Source organism: Syngnathus scovelli, chromosome 17, assembly GCF_024217435.2.
Source record: "Syngnathus scovelli strain Florida chromosome 17, RoL_Ssco_1.2, whole genome shotgun sequence".
Lineage (NCBI taxonomy): Eukaryota > Metazoa > Chordata > Actinopteri > Syngnathiformes > Syngnathidae > Syngnathus > Syngnathus scovelli.
Window position 1 is genome coordinate 12,915,037 of NC_090863.1, and position 16,658 is coordinate 12,931,694.

A 16,658-nucleotide genomic window follows, 5' to 3' on the forward strand; every position below is an offset into this window, starting at 1 on the left:
TGACTGTGAATTTGGTCATTTTACTACTGCCCTAGGTAAAAATAATGCAGCGTTTCTGTGAACGGCTGCATCAATGATTCCCTTATTTTATTGTACAAGATAAAATGTTGACTTGAACCGGTTTGCAAAATGAACTAAGCTCTGACCGGCAAATGCTATGCAGAGGTGAGTGGAGCTCATTACTCACTGTCACAGGGTGAATGACAGGGACATGAGCTGTGAAAACGCACACAGACGAATATTTATAAACAGTGTAAGGAGCAATTGGATGACATCCCATTTCGTGTCCTTCCCTAAACAGCTGCTATGAATGCAGCCAAAAGATCCCAAGTGTACACATAGATGACCTAGTAATAGTTTTCTTGCGTAAAAATAGAAGATACATTTAGGGGACTAGCGTGCTGTCAGGGCTGGCGAACGTGCTGCTCCCCGGGAGCTACCCATTTCAGATGTCTTTTAATTGGTTACAACTTTCCCCACCATGGGACAGCACGCTGTAATGGGAGCTGTGCATTCAACGCAACATGGTCACCCTTGAACACCCAGAAAGAACTGTCCCACCCCCCAAGGAATTACGTAACACCCTCAACCCGATTCTGCGTGTCGGTAACGAATGTATTTAACGAGGTGCTCGGTATGAATCGCATTGAGATATTTTTCATGTTAGGGAGAATTTGCGATGAGCTGATCTAGTTGTTTTTTGTTCAGATGTACATACGTATATTGTGAATCCACTTAAAGCAGGGATGTCAAACTCATTTTTGTCACGGGCCGCATTGTAGTCATAGTTTCCCTCAGAGAGCCATTATGACCGTCAACGTCTTCTGTATACAAAACAAACTGATGAATAACTCATTTGCAATCAGAGACGAGTAAAAACGGTTCAAATATTTACGCTAATACTAATAATACAAATTGCAAGCAATATCTTAAAGTGATGACAATTTGGAATTTTAGTAATGACACAAAGTCGATGCAAAATGTCTTTGAAAAGATGCGGCGGGCTGCATCTGGCCCCCGGCCGGGCCTTGGGTTTAACACCTACGACTTCAGCTGTCTGATCATTGTGACATGCATATTGCACAGAGCAGCGAAATACGTATCTGTCCAACTTTGTCAAGGTCACGTTTTGCCCATTAATATGTTTTTGAGACTGTTGACTCAGTTATCGAGGGAATTTGGATTTCTTGTTTGAATTCTGAACTTCAGGGACAATTCTGTTTTGAGCACACAAAAGCTTTTTGGTCTCGCTTCAGTTCATTCAGATGTTGGAGTTCATTCATTACCAACAAAGGTTATAATGATGCGGAGGACTAAAATACATCCTTTCTTTTTGACAAGGTTATAACTACGTTGTTTCACCGAAGCATCTGCGTCATTTCATTTTCAAGTCTGATTTGTTGGACCACATCTTCAAAAACTAGTGATACATTTTGACTGTCGCTATACTCTTGTATAATTTGATCAAATCAATTCCATCTTTTTTCTAACAATGTTGCTGCGTTAATCAGTTAAATAAGTTCTAAACAATGAGTGTTTAAAACAGACATGCTTCGAAGAAGTGCGCAATATGTTGCACTTGTTTCAAATTAAAAATAATAATATGTTGCACGTGTTTAAAATAAAAATCAAAAAATGGAGATGAGTATAAATGTAGTATATGCATAAATTACTAAGTGCCATTTTTTTTTCCCAAACAATGGTGAATCATAAACTAAATGACACATTTGTTTCCGGCAGCAAAGCTAAGTAAGTCTGTAATCAATACTTAGAAATGTCACGTATAAACCCGGGAATGTAACACGGATAGAACCGCAAACAAATTCAAAAACTTGTCATGGTCATATTCCATTAACACCAAATATGAAGCACCTGGCAGAATCTATAGCCCGAGCCTTTTCTTTCCCAGCCTTTTAAATAGAATAAATGTATCTGCTCTCATGTAGCTTTGGAGACAAACGAGTAAATAAATGATGGCTCGGCTGCTCTTCAAACTCGGTTTAATTATCCGGAGGCAGCTTAACGGGAGAGAGGGATGTTTTTCTCAGGGGTGACAACCTGTGTGCCTTGAACCTTGCAGGCACACACACATGCAAATACACACACACGCACACGCACGCACGCACGCACGCACGCGCACACACACATCGACAAGCACAGCGAGAGTCATTCATCATGATGTCAGTGTGGTGCTGGTTAAGAGGGGAAGAAAAAAAAAAAAAACTAAAATCCCTAGGTTATGTGTTTGTGCAAGCAAGCGTGTGTGCTGTTGGGTAACATGTTTAGGATTTGTGCTGAAACAATTAAACCAGCGCTTGTGTTGGTGATAATTACAATCATTTTTAGTATTTAAAACCATACAATCATCTCAGGTCACTGGACATACCAATGGAACTAAATATATACTTTGAAGATGGAGGACATAAATGATGCAGATTGATCAATCCAAAACAATGAGTGCTAAAGGCACGACAGAAATGTCTCAAACTAGCAATGGGTCACTTTGACATTACGAGTCAACTGTTAAAAATGTTCATTTTGGAGCAGCTGCTTGTTTGACTGCACCTTGCAAATAAAAATCTGTTCTCAACTGCCTTACCTGGATAATCAAATGTTATACAGGGAGATAGATCAATAAATAAATAAAAGACTTTCATAGCACCGACCAGAGGGGAAGGAGCTGGAAGACGTGATGTCCTTGGTGGCATAAATCCAAACAAATTTTGCCTGCCCTTGTCTTAGTTTGTGCAGCTTTTAAGTGGCTCGTGGAGTGATTTGATCTGTCTTTACAGCAGCCCCAAACCAAACTGTAAACACAGAACAAATTCAATGATGGCTGGCTTAAAAAAAAAAAAAAATCACACATTAAATTGCAATCACAATACTGACGAGGGGGAAAAAGATGCAATTAGATAATTTTTCAAATTTCATTCTTCCTGACCAGTTATTGATCTTCCTTTAAAGCTTGTCAAATGACCGATTGAAAATACGGTAAATCAATTAGGTCATAAATCACTGCAATGCAGCCATCCTGTCCGCTACATCCTGTCATTGCATCAGGGATGCCATAGTGTCATAATTGTTGCTGTTTGTCTCTGACTCACAATAGAATAAAAAACAAACACTGTTGGTCGAGTTAAAAAGTAGAACTAAAGCAAACGTTAAACACTTGCATCTCTGGGGAATATATCCACCAGGAGAAGATATTTGTCTTCCCTTTTTTAACTTTACCTGCTCGCTCTGCGCTTGCTTTTTATATTTCTCTGTCTTCCCCACAGACCCGATTGCTTCGGCATCATCCAACCTTTCTGTCACAAGGATAAATGCACTGGAAATCCATTCCTGTGTGGTTCCGTACATGCATGGCTTCGTAATGTCTCACGGCACACCACCCGAAACAAGCTCTATATGCACCTATGGGAGGTATGTGATTAACTATTATTAACTAAGATCTATTGATTAATTTCTCCGCTGTCATTTGAAAATGTGTCTTAATATTGCTACAAAAGTGTGACTTGAACACTTACACGATGTGAAGCGATTCGGGTTATTTTCCACCTAAAAACTTGAGTGTGTATTCACACCCAAAGGTCAGTTTCCCTGAAAGAACCATTGCTACGGTGACATTTCAAAGTTTCCCAATGGAGCAATCGGCGTTCATTAGGACCAGCCGAGCAAAGTCCAGAATAAAAAGGTTGAAAACGTATTAGTGTATTTGTGGGTCAGGCATTTTGGAGAGCTGTGCAAGTACAGTGGCACATCCAGAGAAGGTGATCAAGATGAACTTGACATTGACCCATACCCACACCCAAGCATGAAAAAATCTACTGCACATTCTTAGCTAACGGTATTTCAACAGTAGGCCAGCTAATGAAGTCGTTGAGCCTTAACTTAGACCTGCTTGGAGCTGTTCTAAATTGCAGTGTACGTTCTGTCTTCAAGTTGTGACGTGCGCTCCGGTTATTTCCGTAACCATTTAATTATGATTAAGTCATTAAATGAAAGATATCAAATATCATTAGTCTTCTGTGTTCTGCAATGGATGAACAGTAAGTTTTGACTTTTTGGTTCGACATTAAAGCGTGTGCCTTCAGAGTTCAGACTGCTCTTATGAGTCAACTCATTACTTCCTAGATTATTGTCAAAGGTGCTTCCTACACTCCCCTTTGATAGGAAAGGTTAGCTGCCTTGCCTGCGCTGCATATTGAGCCGTCTATGGAAAATAAGAAAGCTATCTCCATCAAATAGCTGATCTTTCGTGGGTGAAATGAAAGCCTTTCATGTAGCAAGGATGCAAAACACCCAACAAGGACCGTAGACCTGTCAGACTTCATTCCCAGACAAGCTTTTTTTTTTTTTTTAAATGATTTTCAATTTTCCCTCTCTTTATCCTAACTTAAATGTCAGTGAGACATAAAAACGACATTTGCATTTAAATCAAAATCAGTTAACAACAACAAAAAAAAAACCTTCAAAAGTGCAGAAGTTGGACTCGGTAGTCCACACATCAAACATTAACATATGTACAAATAGGGAGGTGTTAATAATATGCTGGAAGTTCTTTCTGACCACAGGAAAATTTCATCATGCATGGCAGCACAAAAGTTTGCCTCACAGTCAAGAGGTCCTGAGTCTCATGCTCAGGTCACTTCTCTGTATTCTACGCACAGCAAGTTTGCGCAGTGCAAAGCCAAACCGACCTGCGCACTACCGGTGAAGTATTCTCCTCTTGACAACTTCAACTTGTATAATTGAACTCATTTTGCTTTTATGTCCCTTCTGGGACCTTTCAGGCAAATCTGTACCTTCAATAGCCAAAACCTTTATCACAATATGTCAGGCGTATACAAACAGTACGAGCAGCAGCAAACACATCTGTTCAAGCACGGTTACATCATGCGACTTACCAGACGGAACATTACACTCACCCATGAGAGACCATGTTCGAGCCGAGTCAATTGTGCCTGGGGAGAGAATATTCACTGTTGAGAGAAGTAGGAAGTTCACACTGTGAGTTTTCATACTGTCCTTATACGTACATGTCAAACATGTTTTAAAAAAGTGATTACCTCTCATCCGGTGAATCAGTGAACTTGGTTGATCTTAAATTGGTGTATTCCATTTCATTCAATGATCCGTGTTTACAGGGAAAAAGTAGAGCCTGCAAATACACTGCATGTAAAAATGAAAAAAACAGTATTGAACAATCACATCAAATTAGACAGATGCATTCATCCTGAGCACCACATGGAAATCGCCACAAACAGCTGTTTGTATTGACAGATTCAGTGGGGAAGCTCGAAGATTGGCCTGGCTCCATTATAAGCCATGTTCCAAAATAAATCTCATCGAAATGAGTTGGCCAAGTAATACTTGCATGCCGAGCGACGTTCTGTTTTATGAAACGTATTGTATTCTTAGAAAGCTCTCTTTTTCTTTTTTTCAAACTCATCTCAAATATTGCATGTTTATGCAAAGGTTACATGTCAACTTAATCCCAATCTGCCCCTGAGCACTTTGGTGCCTTCAACGGTGTAATCAATTTAGCAAATAATTCCAGACGCAAAAAAAAAAGATATTCCAGTTTGGAATCATGTATGTTTTTTCTCCAGGCAATGTAACATAAGCAGAGCAGGCAATGCACTGAGAACTCAGTAAGACCCGGAGACATTTTTTATGTTATAAAATTTTGGTTGAAGCAGTAATTCAGCACACCTTCTCCTTATTTTCTTTTTTGAGAGGCACATTACCATTCCCAGGTTATTGTCAGAATTGGATCCTGTCAAGAGAACAACAATTGAATGAAGATCCAGGATGCTACAAATGCGTTGCTGTGTGCACTGACCAATAAATGCCTTGATTATGAGTGAGGTGAAGCGCATGTTCAAAACATGCTGCATTTGTCAGTCATGGCTCTCTCCATTGGTGAGTTAGTATTCATTCTTGCTTTTTGCTTCATACATTTTACATGAATTCATCTTAAGTGGGAGAGGTGTGAAGCAAGGAGAGCAATTCACAGTTTTGACATAATGCTGATGTGTATTGCAGTAAAGGACCTCTAAATGAAAATGACAAAAAAGGGCATGTCCTTTGCACGAGCTTCGCTTGTGAAGTGCGGAAAACTTGTCAAACAGCAAAATCCGCTTCGAACAGAAAAGGGCAGACTCGGCTTTTGAACTTCTCAACCTGGGCTATGCTTTCGACTTTTTGGGTTTTTGTTTGAAACACACAGTCACCATCCCTCTTCTCTTACGCCTCAGAAGCCATGGAATTCAATTTCAGCAGCCCATTCTGTTTTTGGCACTTTTCACGCAGGATGACTTTTGGTCTGACTAAGTGAGATGGGATCGACTCCCAAATGTATAAAAGAAATGGATGGAAAGAAACTGAAAAGCAAAATAAATGAAAAACATTTTGTTTTCTCTAATGCACTTCCATAATGGTCAGCAAAAAAAAAAATATCATCCTACAATTCCTTACATTATATATTTTATCTGTTGATTTGATTTGCCGCTAATATCACGAGACGACTGCTGCATAGCGTTACTTGTCGTCACAAATCAACAAAAACATCAAATGTGGCGGCGGACCGCATCTGGCCCCCGGCCGGGCCTTGTGTTTGGGCCTGCTGAAGCAGATACATTCATACCTATGTTGTGTTCAGTCCATCAAAACTGTGGACAGACAAGAAGTCAGTCACACCTACAGCCAGTGAGGAGTTGAATTCATCTAACGTGCATGATTTAGATATGGACATACCTATTGTACAGAAATTACAAAAAACATTATAACAGAAAATAAAACCCACGTGAAAAGTACGTGAAAAACATGGGACCTTAACACGTATAGTAGCAGGTCAAGGTTCAAATCTATTTTCGAGCCGGTAAATTATAGTAAATTGAATCGTGAAGGAAATAACACTCTTTCATGAACGGGGTATCAATTTCAATGTTCTTTTGTGCTCGTCCACATTAGGGGAACAGATGGGTGGCTCGATGCCTATCCCAGCACAAAAGCGGGCAAACCCTGGACTGGCTGGCTCCAAGTCATCATATCAAATCTCGGAGTGAATTGTCCGAGAACATTCAAAGGGCCAAGTTGACAGCTTCCCTGGAAACTGTTTACATTACCAATGCAGCCTGCTTGTCGTTGTCCCGATTTATATTCTTCCGAAGCTTAGTGGCCCCGACTTCTCTCGTGCTGCTACATTTGCGTTCCTGCTCTCCACCGCCAGCCCTGTTCAGCCCCAGGCATCCCTGACAACCAAACCGATGGGGCTGGATCGATAGCAGACCCCCGTGGGTAATGCTGCATGCTAGGCACACAGGTGCTATGTGTTAGAACTTCTTCCTGAGAGTGTGCCAAGCTCTTGATTGACCCGCTTGTTCCAGTAGCATTGGGAAAGATTGCATTCAAACATTCCATTTCACACATTGATCCGATTTAATCGGAAAGAAGATACCCGACTCAGGTGGTCCTGGTTTTTCCTTCTCTGTGCTTCCGATTACTGTTAAAACTCTTCATCAGTGTCTTACCGTCACAATGTACTTTCCTATAATCTGATTGTGTTGTTACTGGCTGAAAAATAGGCTTAATAGGCCAACAAATTAGCCTCAGTTCCCTGCAATAAAAGCTCAACAAAGTGTGTTGCCGCCATATACTAGAACAAACAGTATTTCCAAACTCTTCACATGAAGGCAAGACCGGAGGGGGTACTACAAAGTATTAGACAAGGGTCACGTGTGAAATTCTTCAGCCAAATAGAGTCATTTGGGACAAACCAATGATCAGCATTCTGTGCCTGCATGGTGCACTTTGGCAGTCATTAGGAGAGCCTGGCCAAAACCAACGGATCATTAAACTTAGGCGAATGTGCTCGGATGACAGTTGTGCTCAACCGACATGATTTTTATTCTTTTTTTTCTTACTCTTTTATCAATTTAGCCTTACATTGCATTTGGCACAATGACAGCTTTCAGAGTGAAGCAGAATTGCACTGTTGTCATAACAGCGCATTCAGTACTACTTTCATTCAATAGAAAGCAAAAGAAACAATGCCCTGTAATTATACTACTTTTTCCCTTACAATTCCAGATCGGAGATGGATGAAATGTCATTAATTAGCTTTGGGCTTGTGTTGGGGTTTTCAAAAGTCCCAATTTTTTGATACCTTGCAGTGAGAAATAGCTTAACCCACTTATCTTTGATATATTTTATTTTTATCATATTTTTACGATTAATGGTAAATGGTAGAACTTGATCTTTTTGCAAATGATTAAATGCAATACTGCACACAAAAAAAACCACTGCACATTTCAAGAAAATCATTCCACTCTTAATTTGTGTGCGACTCACCCATGACTTGTCAGCTGGCTTATTTTCTGGTTATTGACAGCAAATTTTAAAATAGACTTTAAGCTAAACTTGGTCAATGAATCCTTTTATCAAAATTTTGCCCTTACAGAGCAAATGAGAGACGTGGAAGCGCTGAAGGTTGGCGCTGTTGTAATTCCATTTTAGTGGAGTGAAGTTGGTAGCAACAGACCTCCAAGTAAATTTGACCATTTTAGCATTGAATGCGGTTTAAAGTGGCAGCTCCAGCTGTTGTTCACACGATGCACTTTCATTAGTGAAGGATCAGCTTTAATCACAGGGCCTAGCGGTAGTTTGAGGGCTCTTAAACCTCCTGAAGCCATTCAAATGTTACGAGTAGGTGAGGAAGTAAACAATTTCCTTCTCTACCATGTCAATAAAACGGGAGGATTGAAAGTAAGTTTTGCTTATTACCAAGTATAATTACGAAGCAGTGAGTTTAGCAGCATAGAGGGGGGGTTGTCTCTTGGCTGTGCTAGCACAATCCAGCTATCAGCAACTGTCCAGAACTCCTGGAAGTCACAGATCCCATCCAAGTCTACTTGCAGCACAGAACTTTCCATTAATGTGTGTGTGCGTGTGTGTGTGTGTGTGTGTGTGTGTGTGTGTGTGTGCGTGCGCGTGTGTGTGCATGTGTGTGCAAGCGCGCGTGCGTTGTGGGAGTCACACACATACAATGGGTGTCGAGGGCATGCAGTTTATAGATCTCATTATACAGCCTAAAATGTTCAACGAAAACATTTGTTGTAATTTAGTTAACAAAAGTCTGCCAGCTTAAGGAAAACATAACGTGAAATTCAATAGCGGAAGCTCCAGCATTTATATATATATTTTATATATATATATATATATATATATATATTTGTCATTTGTTTTCAAATTGATGTCAAGCAATTGCCTCCATTTCTTTCTGCGGCAGCTTTATACTGTGCTGAAGATGCAGCTCCGAAATGTGCTATAAAAAATATTTGTTATGGATTAACATGCTGGCATCTGACAGCGGGATGAAAACGTTTATTCTCACCCCAGGTTGTAATTCTCCGTTTACAAAGAAAAAAAATAGATAGATACTCATATTTAGTAAATTTGCATCTGTTTACATTAATTGCAGAAGCCTAATCTGTTCCGTTCTCATGGGTAAGCCTTTAAAGCCTTAGTAATTGAAAAAGCCAAAAACGATCTGATTGCTATGTTTGGAAGGCTTAAAAGTTGAAGGTGGTGAAATTAACGCAAGTTACGTTTGTCATCATATCATGAGAACTGGGGCCATGACAATCAATTAAGAAAATTCAATTAAAAAATGTCATTCAAATCCCAACATAAGCCTCGTGTTGTTTTGAATGAAGCCTTCTGTGTGTCTTGCATATTTGTTATCAGTAAAGAAAACTTTATTGCTTTAGATTTGAATATCATGCAAAGTATTACATTTTCACATTATGACATAAATGTTAGTGTTGTGGTTTTAAATGTAATTCTGAACTCACAATAGAGCTGTGAGCCAAATGTCATGTCTTTTTTAAGGCTTCCCAATTCTTTCGATTTTACTTGCGACTTAGATGTCAGACTGACTGATGGAGTGTTCCTTTATTTCGTAAATGTAGCCTTTAAAATTGCCTGACACCATCACACATTTCATTTACTTTTCTATTCCAACACACACACACACACCTCCTCCAGCTGGCTGGTCCAAATGGAACTCAGTGTGTGTAATCATATATAATAGTGTCTTGTGGGGGAGCTATTTTCACAGTGGCGGAATTTGTGAAGAAGTGGGAGCAACATGAATATCAAAATGTGCACGCATTCATTCCAAGTCTGCACAATTAGAGAAAAAAAAATACTTGCAGCCCTGACAAGACTTGGTAATAAGAAAAAGTTTGTAGCTCACTTTATGTGGCTGCACTTTGCATCCATGAAAGTTGAGATAGTGGCTTCACAAGACAAATCAGAGCTTAGAGCAGGCGATTTAGTGGTGTGTAGCCACAGCGCAATGATTAACTGATCTTTTCAGCTTGGAGGCTTCATTTGCGTTTCAGCCTTCTTAATGACAAAATTCGCACAGGCACACTCCTCCTGTCTCACTCAGCAACGCAAGTGGTCTTGCCCTAATGGCGATACATCCTTCCCTTACTCATCATTGATCTATAGATCGCTAGTGCTGATGCGGAAGCACAACGCTGTAATGGCCTCAAGTGTTTGAACGCTTCCAATATTGCATGCAAGTGAGCAGAAATATTTGTCCCAATTAGGGTCACTTGGGTCCCATTTCATATAGACAAGCATTCACACTCTCACACAGTATTTAGAATATATATCATTTATTTGAGTTCTGGAGGGAATGGGCTGTAGTATTACATCTCTGCCATCTTAAAAAAAATGGTTGGATCCTTTAAATTTAGATACGAAATTCCAGAGGTGGTTTAACATCAAGGGTGGAGCGTGCGTGTTTAATAAGAAATGGAGTTGGTATTTACTGTAGGGTTGTCCTACCATCAATGACCTAAACAAGCAATGCAGTCACCTTACTGTATGCTGGAGAGACATCAATGACTTGCTTTCTGTACTTTCTAGGGGTACCGAGAAGGTCCGTCCGTCCGTCCGTCCTCTTTTCGCCATCCATCATGATGATTAAGAACGGGGGCCCGATTTTTGGTGTGATGCCGATGACAACCGCAATTGAGAATGGATGGATGTTAGGGCAGAATCAATTTGGAACCAATTTAGGCAACTCGCTTTATTGTTTTGCTGCATATTTATGCACCTAAAAGCTTCTCTTTTATAGCACGCTTGTTTTACTACCTCCATTGTCTCTTTGTTTGGATGATGTTTTCCACTCGTGTTTTGTTCCCAAATATGGTTTAACGGTTTTCACTTCTTCTATGTTTTAGGATTGAGTTTAAGGTTCTTTTGATAGTTTAGAAGGGTCTTAATCATATACTATTTTTACATATCTATATATACCTACATATATACATATACGTACATATATACGTATAAATATACGTAAATATATACGTATAAATATACGTACATATATATTCCTATTACAGGGGAATCACACTCCTCAGCCTCCCTGGTAAGGTCTATTCAGGGGTGCTGGAGAGGAGGGTCCGTCGGGAGGTCGAACCTCGGATTCAGGAGTAGCAGTGTGGCTTTCGTCCTGGCCGTGGAACAGTGGACCAGCTCTACACCCTAAGCAGGATCCTCGAGGGTGCATGGGAGTTCGCTCAACCAGTCCACATGCGTTTTGCGGACTTGGAGAAGGCGTTCGACCGTGTCCCTCGGGAGGTTCTGTGGAGGGTGCTTCGGGAGTACGGGGTGCCGAGCCAACTGATAAGGGCGGTTCGGTCCCTGTATCATCGATGCCAGAGTTTGGTCCGCATTTCCGGCAGTAAGTCGGATTCGTTCCCAGTGAGGGTCGGACTCCGCCAAGGCTGCCCTATGTCACCGATTCTGTTCATATTTTTTATGGACAGAATTTCTAGGCGCGGCCGAGGCGTTGAGGGGGTCCGGTTTGGGAACCTCAGCATCGCGTCTCTGCTTTTTGCAGACGACGTGGTGCCGTTGGCTTCTTCAGGCCGTGATCTCCAGCTCTCACTGGAGCGGTTCGCAGCCGAGGGTGAAGCGGTCGGGATGAGGGTCAGCGTCTCCAAATCCGAGTCCAAGGTCCTCGATCGGAAAAGGGTGGAATGCCCTCTCTGGATCGGGGATGAGATCCTGCCCCAAGTGGAGGAGTTTAAGTATCTTGGGGTCTTGTTCACGAGTGAGGGGAGGATGGAGCGCGAGATCGACGGGCGGATCGGTGCAGCGTCGGCAGTAATGCGGACTCCGTACCGGTCCGTCGTGGTGAAGAGAGAGCTGAGCCAAAAGGCAAAGCTCTCAATTTACCGGTCGATTTACGCTCCTACCCTCACCTATAGTCACGAGCTATGGGTCGTGACCGAAAGAACGAGATCCCGGATACAAGCGGCCGAAATGAGTTTTCTCCGCAGGAAGTCCGGACAAGGGAGAGCCCGGTCCCTTAGAGATAGGGTGAAAAGCTCGGTCATCCGCTCACTTGTATGTTTCAAAATGTTCTAGTCCTGGTTATTATGAGACTAACTACGTACCACTTCAATTTACACTGTTAGGGATCATCATCTGGGTTGTTGTCTAATTTTAATAATTCGCTCCATGAGAGCTGACAGAGTGAAATGCGTGATTTACCAGAAAAAAATAAATCCTAATCCAGGCAGCATGATATCCCAATTAAGCATTCATAAACTGGAAAAAAGAGGTGGAAAATAATTAATTCTTTAGTAAAAAAAATACATATGAAAGTCGGCAGCATTCTCTTCCCATGAACATTTCCATCAGCCCAAGAGGGGAAAACAAAAGCATCTGTTCAATTGCCATAAAAGAAAAAAAAAAACTGGGAAGCAAATACATAGAGGTACAAATGAGGCAGAAATGTCAAGTGTAAAAGGAGAGGGGGGACAGCACAACAATATAAAAGACATTAAAAATCTGCATAAGATTTACATAATAGAGTTGTTAAACATAAGTGTGACTTGATGGTCACACCACAAGGTTCATCTCAGTCCTTCAAACACATCTACAGCAGCTCCGTTTCAAGACAAACTGGGTGCAAAAAGGACAACTTCCTTCTTTTCAAAAAAGGGAAACTTGTCATTCCAAACGCTTGACACCAAACATGGTTCAACTTTTTTTTTTCTTCCTCCGTGCATCCAAAAGCACGTCATGATAAGCACACTGTTCAAAATATTTGGAAGGCGTCTTGACATTGCAAAGTCTTTGTGACTCCAGTTTGAAGGCGGTCAGCATTCAGACATGTCACCTTTGTCAGACGCAATCATGACCTGAATATGGTGTATTTTTAAATGATTATTTTAAGGCGCTCCGATCGATCAGCCACCGATCGTGATGGGTCAATTTCCATGGGCAAGTAGGTGATCGGCAAATCAGCAAATGTCCATCATTGCCTATCACAAAAACGATTGTACTTTGAAGCCAACGAGAAACTCACTCTTTGTGGGTTTTTTTTTTGTTTTTTATCTGATTCATCCATGAATTAAAAAAAGACAGATTAAAAAATTCTTAAAATAATCAATAGCGAGCCGCTCTAAAATTGAAAAATAATCACGTATAAGAATCAGTATCAGTGGCATGAAACACTGATCGGAACACCCCTACCAAAAGGCGGATGCAGGCATATTGTTTGTGTTTTTTGTTGACCGCATGAAAGTGAATTTTATAAGCACCAAGTATTCTACAATCTCTTTTATTTCCTTTTCTCCTTGAACAAAAGACCCACATGTTTACTATATGCATTGAGCTAATATATTAATAACTGGTTGTTGAGGGATTTGATTGAAAAATGAATCTGAGGTTTCACTATGTAAATTGAAGCCCCTCACCCGCCCAAGAGCGGCTATACAGTTTAAAAAAATAAATAAAAAATCGACACTACCCTATTCAAATTCCATGAGGCCAAGATAAATCCTTTCAAAAAAAAAATTCCAATAGTAAACCAAGAATGAAAGTTAAAAAATAACGCACAAGCGTGCACAGCCTCATAACCGAGGATGTGGCTTCATTCACATTCCCAAAAAACAAAAACCGTCCCGAAAATTAAATTTAAAAAAAAAAATGCGATAGATGAATCTGCAGGTACAGAGGCTTGACCTCTAATTAACGACAAAGTTTGTTTGTTTGTGCTTCACCTGTAGCATGAACAAGTTAATAGTCAGACTCATGGCGGAAATGTTTTAAAAGGCTATATCTTGGTCTCATTTTTTTATACATACAAAAAAAAAAAAACACCTCATTTGAGCAGAGCTGTGCACCAATTGGGGTTTGAAGTAATGAGCAGGCATAAATGACAAGGTTACAATTATTAGCATCTATTATTGGCTGCGCATAGTTCCAGGGGGGAAAAATTCTTTAGAAAAGACTTCTGGGAGCTCATGAAGTGAACTCTTAGACCACAATGACCACTGATCTTAATTTGGAATTGAAACCAATGGCTCTTTGTGTTGATGTGGTATATTATTATTTTTTTTGTCAACTGAACTTTCCTGTGCAGGAAGGAGCTCAGCAGCCAGTGTTCCCTGTGCCTTTTTTATTAACACAAAACATGAATGTATTTCTTGTACAATGGGGGTTAGGGTTAGGGTTAGGGCTAGGGCGAGAGACCAGAGACATCTCCACTAATTGCAGCATTAATAGCAGAATTTGACAAGACACACAAAGCTAACAGTGGCTGAAAAGTAGGATTGTTGACTAATACAAATTCTTAATAAGAGGAGCAATTTCTGACCAGTCCAAATATGACGAGAATTTTGCAATACAATCAAATCCACTGAAGTTAAGACGTTGTGTAAAAACGTAAATAAAACAGAATACAATGATTTGCAAATCCTTTTCAACTTCTATTTAAAATGCAACAAGATACTCCATGTTCAAACTGATGAACGTTGAAACACAAAATATGACCGAGACCCTGCCTGGACTGTTGCGCAACTGAAGTTGTACATCAAAACAAAATTTAAAAAATATATATATATATCAGTTATCATTGTAGTCTGTTTTTGTTTACATTTTACAAAATGCCCCATCTTCATTTGAACGGAGGTTTGTGTTTTTTGTTTTTTTTTCATACTAAAGTCACAGTCTGAAGGGTCAGAAGACGGTCCAGAGAGGTTTTATTGAAAAGGAAGTTCCAATCAGAGCTCTGAAGCCTGAGATGTTCCCTCACAGCCTGGAAACATGAGGAAGCTTTGAATTATATTTGTGTTTGTAAATAAATGGAGAAGATACTGTTTATACATAGTTAGCTAAAGTTCCTATGAGCAAAGTGAATGGTACCTTTGTTGTGTTGTAGATTCATAGTTATCCAACATTTGGGTGCCGGCAACCTCCAGGTTCCAGTCACACATCTCCAGCAACTTCAAACACTCAGGCCTGCTCCTCAGTCCCAAACAAAACAACTGCTCCACCTACGAGCAAACAAAGCAGCCATTGAATTTTTTAATAGTAGCACAGGACAATGGAAGCCTGCAAGCACATTCTCAAATTGCTTAGTCCAAATACACAACCATTGTTTGGATTGAAACCAAAACATCTTGATGGCCATTTTCTTGATCTTCTAAACTTCTTGATGGTTCTTATCAAACATTGAATTGCTCCCTTGCCGGGCACTCGTGGCTTTTATTTACAGAAAGTATGCTGCACAGCGGTCGCAGACACAACAAGAGAGGAGGGAGGGAGGGAGCACATCAAATAGTGCATTTACAACCTGTTCATCACAGTCACAATGGTCTAATTTTCCCAGAAGGATCAACAAAGCCCCGTAATGGCCGAAGCGGAATCCACTTTAAAAAAAAAAAAAATGGCCAACATCAGCTTTCAATGACGACCCGATAGCAGTTACTGTACATAAAAATGTTATTAGTGGAAATGCCAAAGGTTGACCTGGAATGCACCAAAGGGGGAGCTGCAAAGCACTTGACCAGCGAGGGCTGCAATTACCTTACTGCACCAAAAATATTACCTCCATTACCCAAGGCCGATATTTGAATGGATTGTAATCACTGGACAATACACAGGCTGTTAAAAAGTTTTGCTTCTTATGTGGGAACTTTGACTCCGTAGTTCTGAGCAATAATTTATGTCTGAAACGTAATTGCTATTTCCTTGTTAAAAAGTTCAGCTTTTTATGTGGGAACTTTGACTCCATACTAGTTTCGAGCAATAATTTATGTCTGAAATGTTAATGATATTTCCCTTGGTTTTCTGTAACAGTCAATCATGTGAGGTGATGGAGGGAAAATATGAAATAGACTGAATGATGGTAGCCATCAGTTTGAAGAAAAAGCATAGCATGAATCATTCACTGTCAAGGCAGGATCCACCCCTCACATTATCACCCAAAATTATGACGGTGATTGCTGATGAATGTAGAAGGCAGGTAGTGATTGGAAAAGAGCAATTTAGTTTAAAAAAAAAAAGTGATAGCCATTTTTCTATTATCTTGTATACCTTTCTGATACAGCATAAGGAAACTTCAGCAAAAAAAAGTATATATATATATATATATACGTACGTGTATATAAAAATAGAATGAAAATTCTGTATTGCATATTAGTGATGCATGTTCTTACCTTCAGGTAATGCACAGCTTTCTCAATGTTCCCATTGTGGTTCTGGAGGGCAGTTTGACACGCTTCGATCGTCACACCATGAACTGCCTCTTGCACCTGCAATCAAGAATGATAATATACAAT

At 40.2% G+C, this 16,658-nt stretch overlaps 1 protein-coding gene across 5 annotated transcripts in view; it reads right to left on the bottom strand.

The window, feature by feature from the left end:
- Window positions 1-16,658, bottom strand: part of tnk2b (tyrosine kinase, non-receptor, 2b) — a 45,335-nt gene that overhangs the window by 8,571 nt on the left and 20,106 nt on the right. For 4 of the 5 annotated variants that reach the window (XR_007487004.2, XR_007487005.2, XR_011085577.1 and 1 more), the window contains 4 exons: window positions 16,536-16,631; window positions 15,241-15,371; window positions 5,070-5,161; window positions 4,929-4,982 (listed from right to left, as the gene is read on the bottom strand). Coding sequence is in view for 1 of the 5 variants with exons in the window: in XM_049746559.2 (XP_049602516.1) it covers window positions 15,127-15,133; window positions 15,241-15,371; window positions 16,536-16,631 (234 nt within the window). In the remaining 4 variants the exon portion in view is untranslated. Of the gene's footprint in view, window positions 1-4,928; window positions 4,983-5,069; window positions 5,162-12,650; window positions 15,134-15,240; window positions 15,372-16,535; window positions 16,632-16,658 lie in introns of those variants that run through there. The other variant, XM_049746559.2, reaches the window with a different exon arrangement.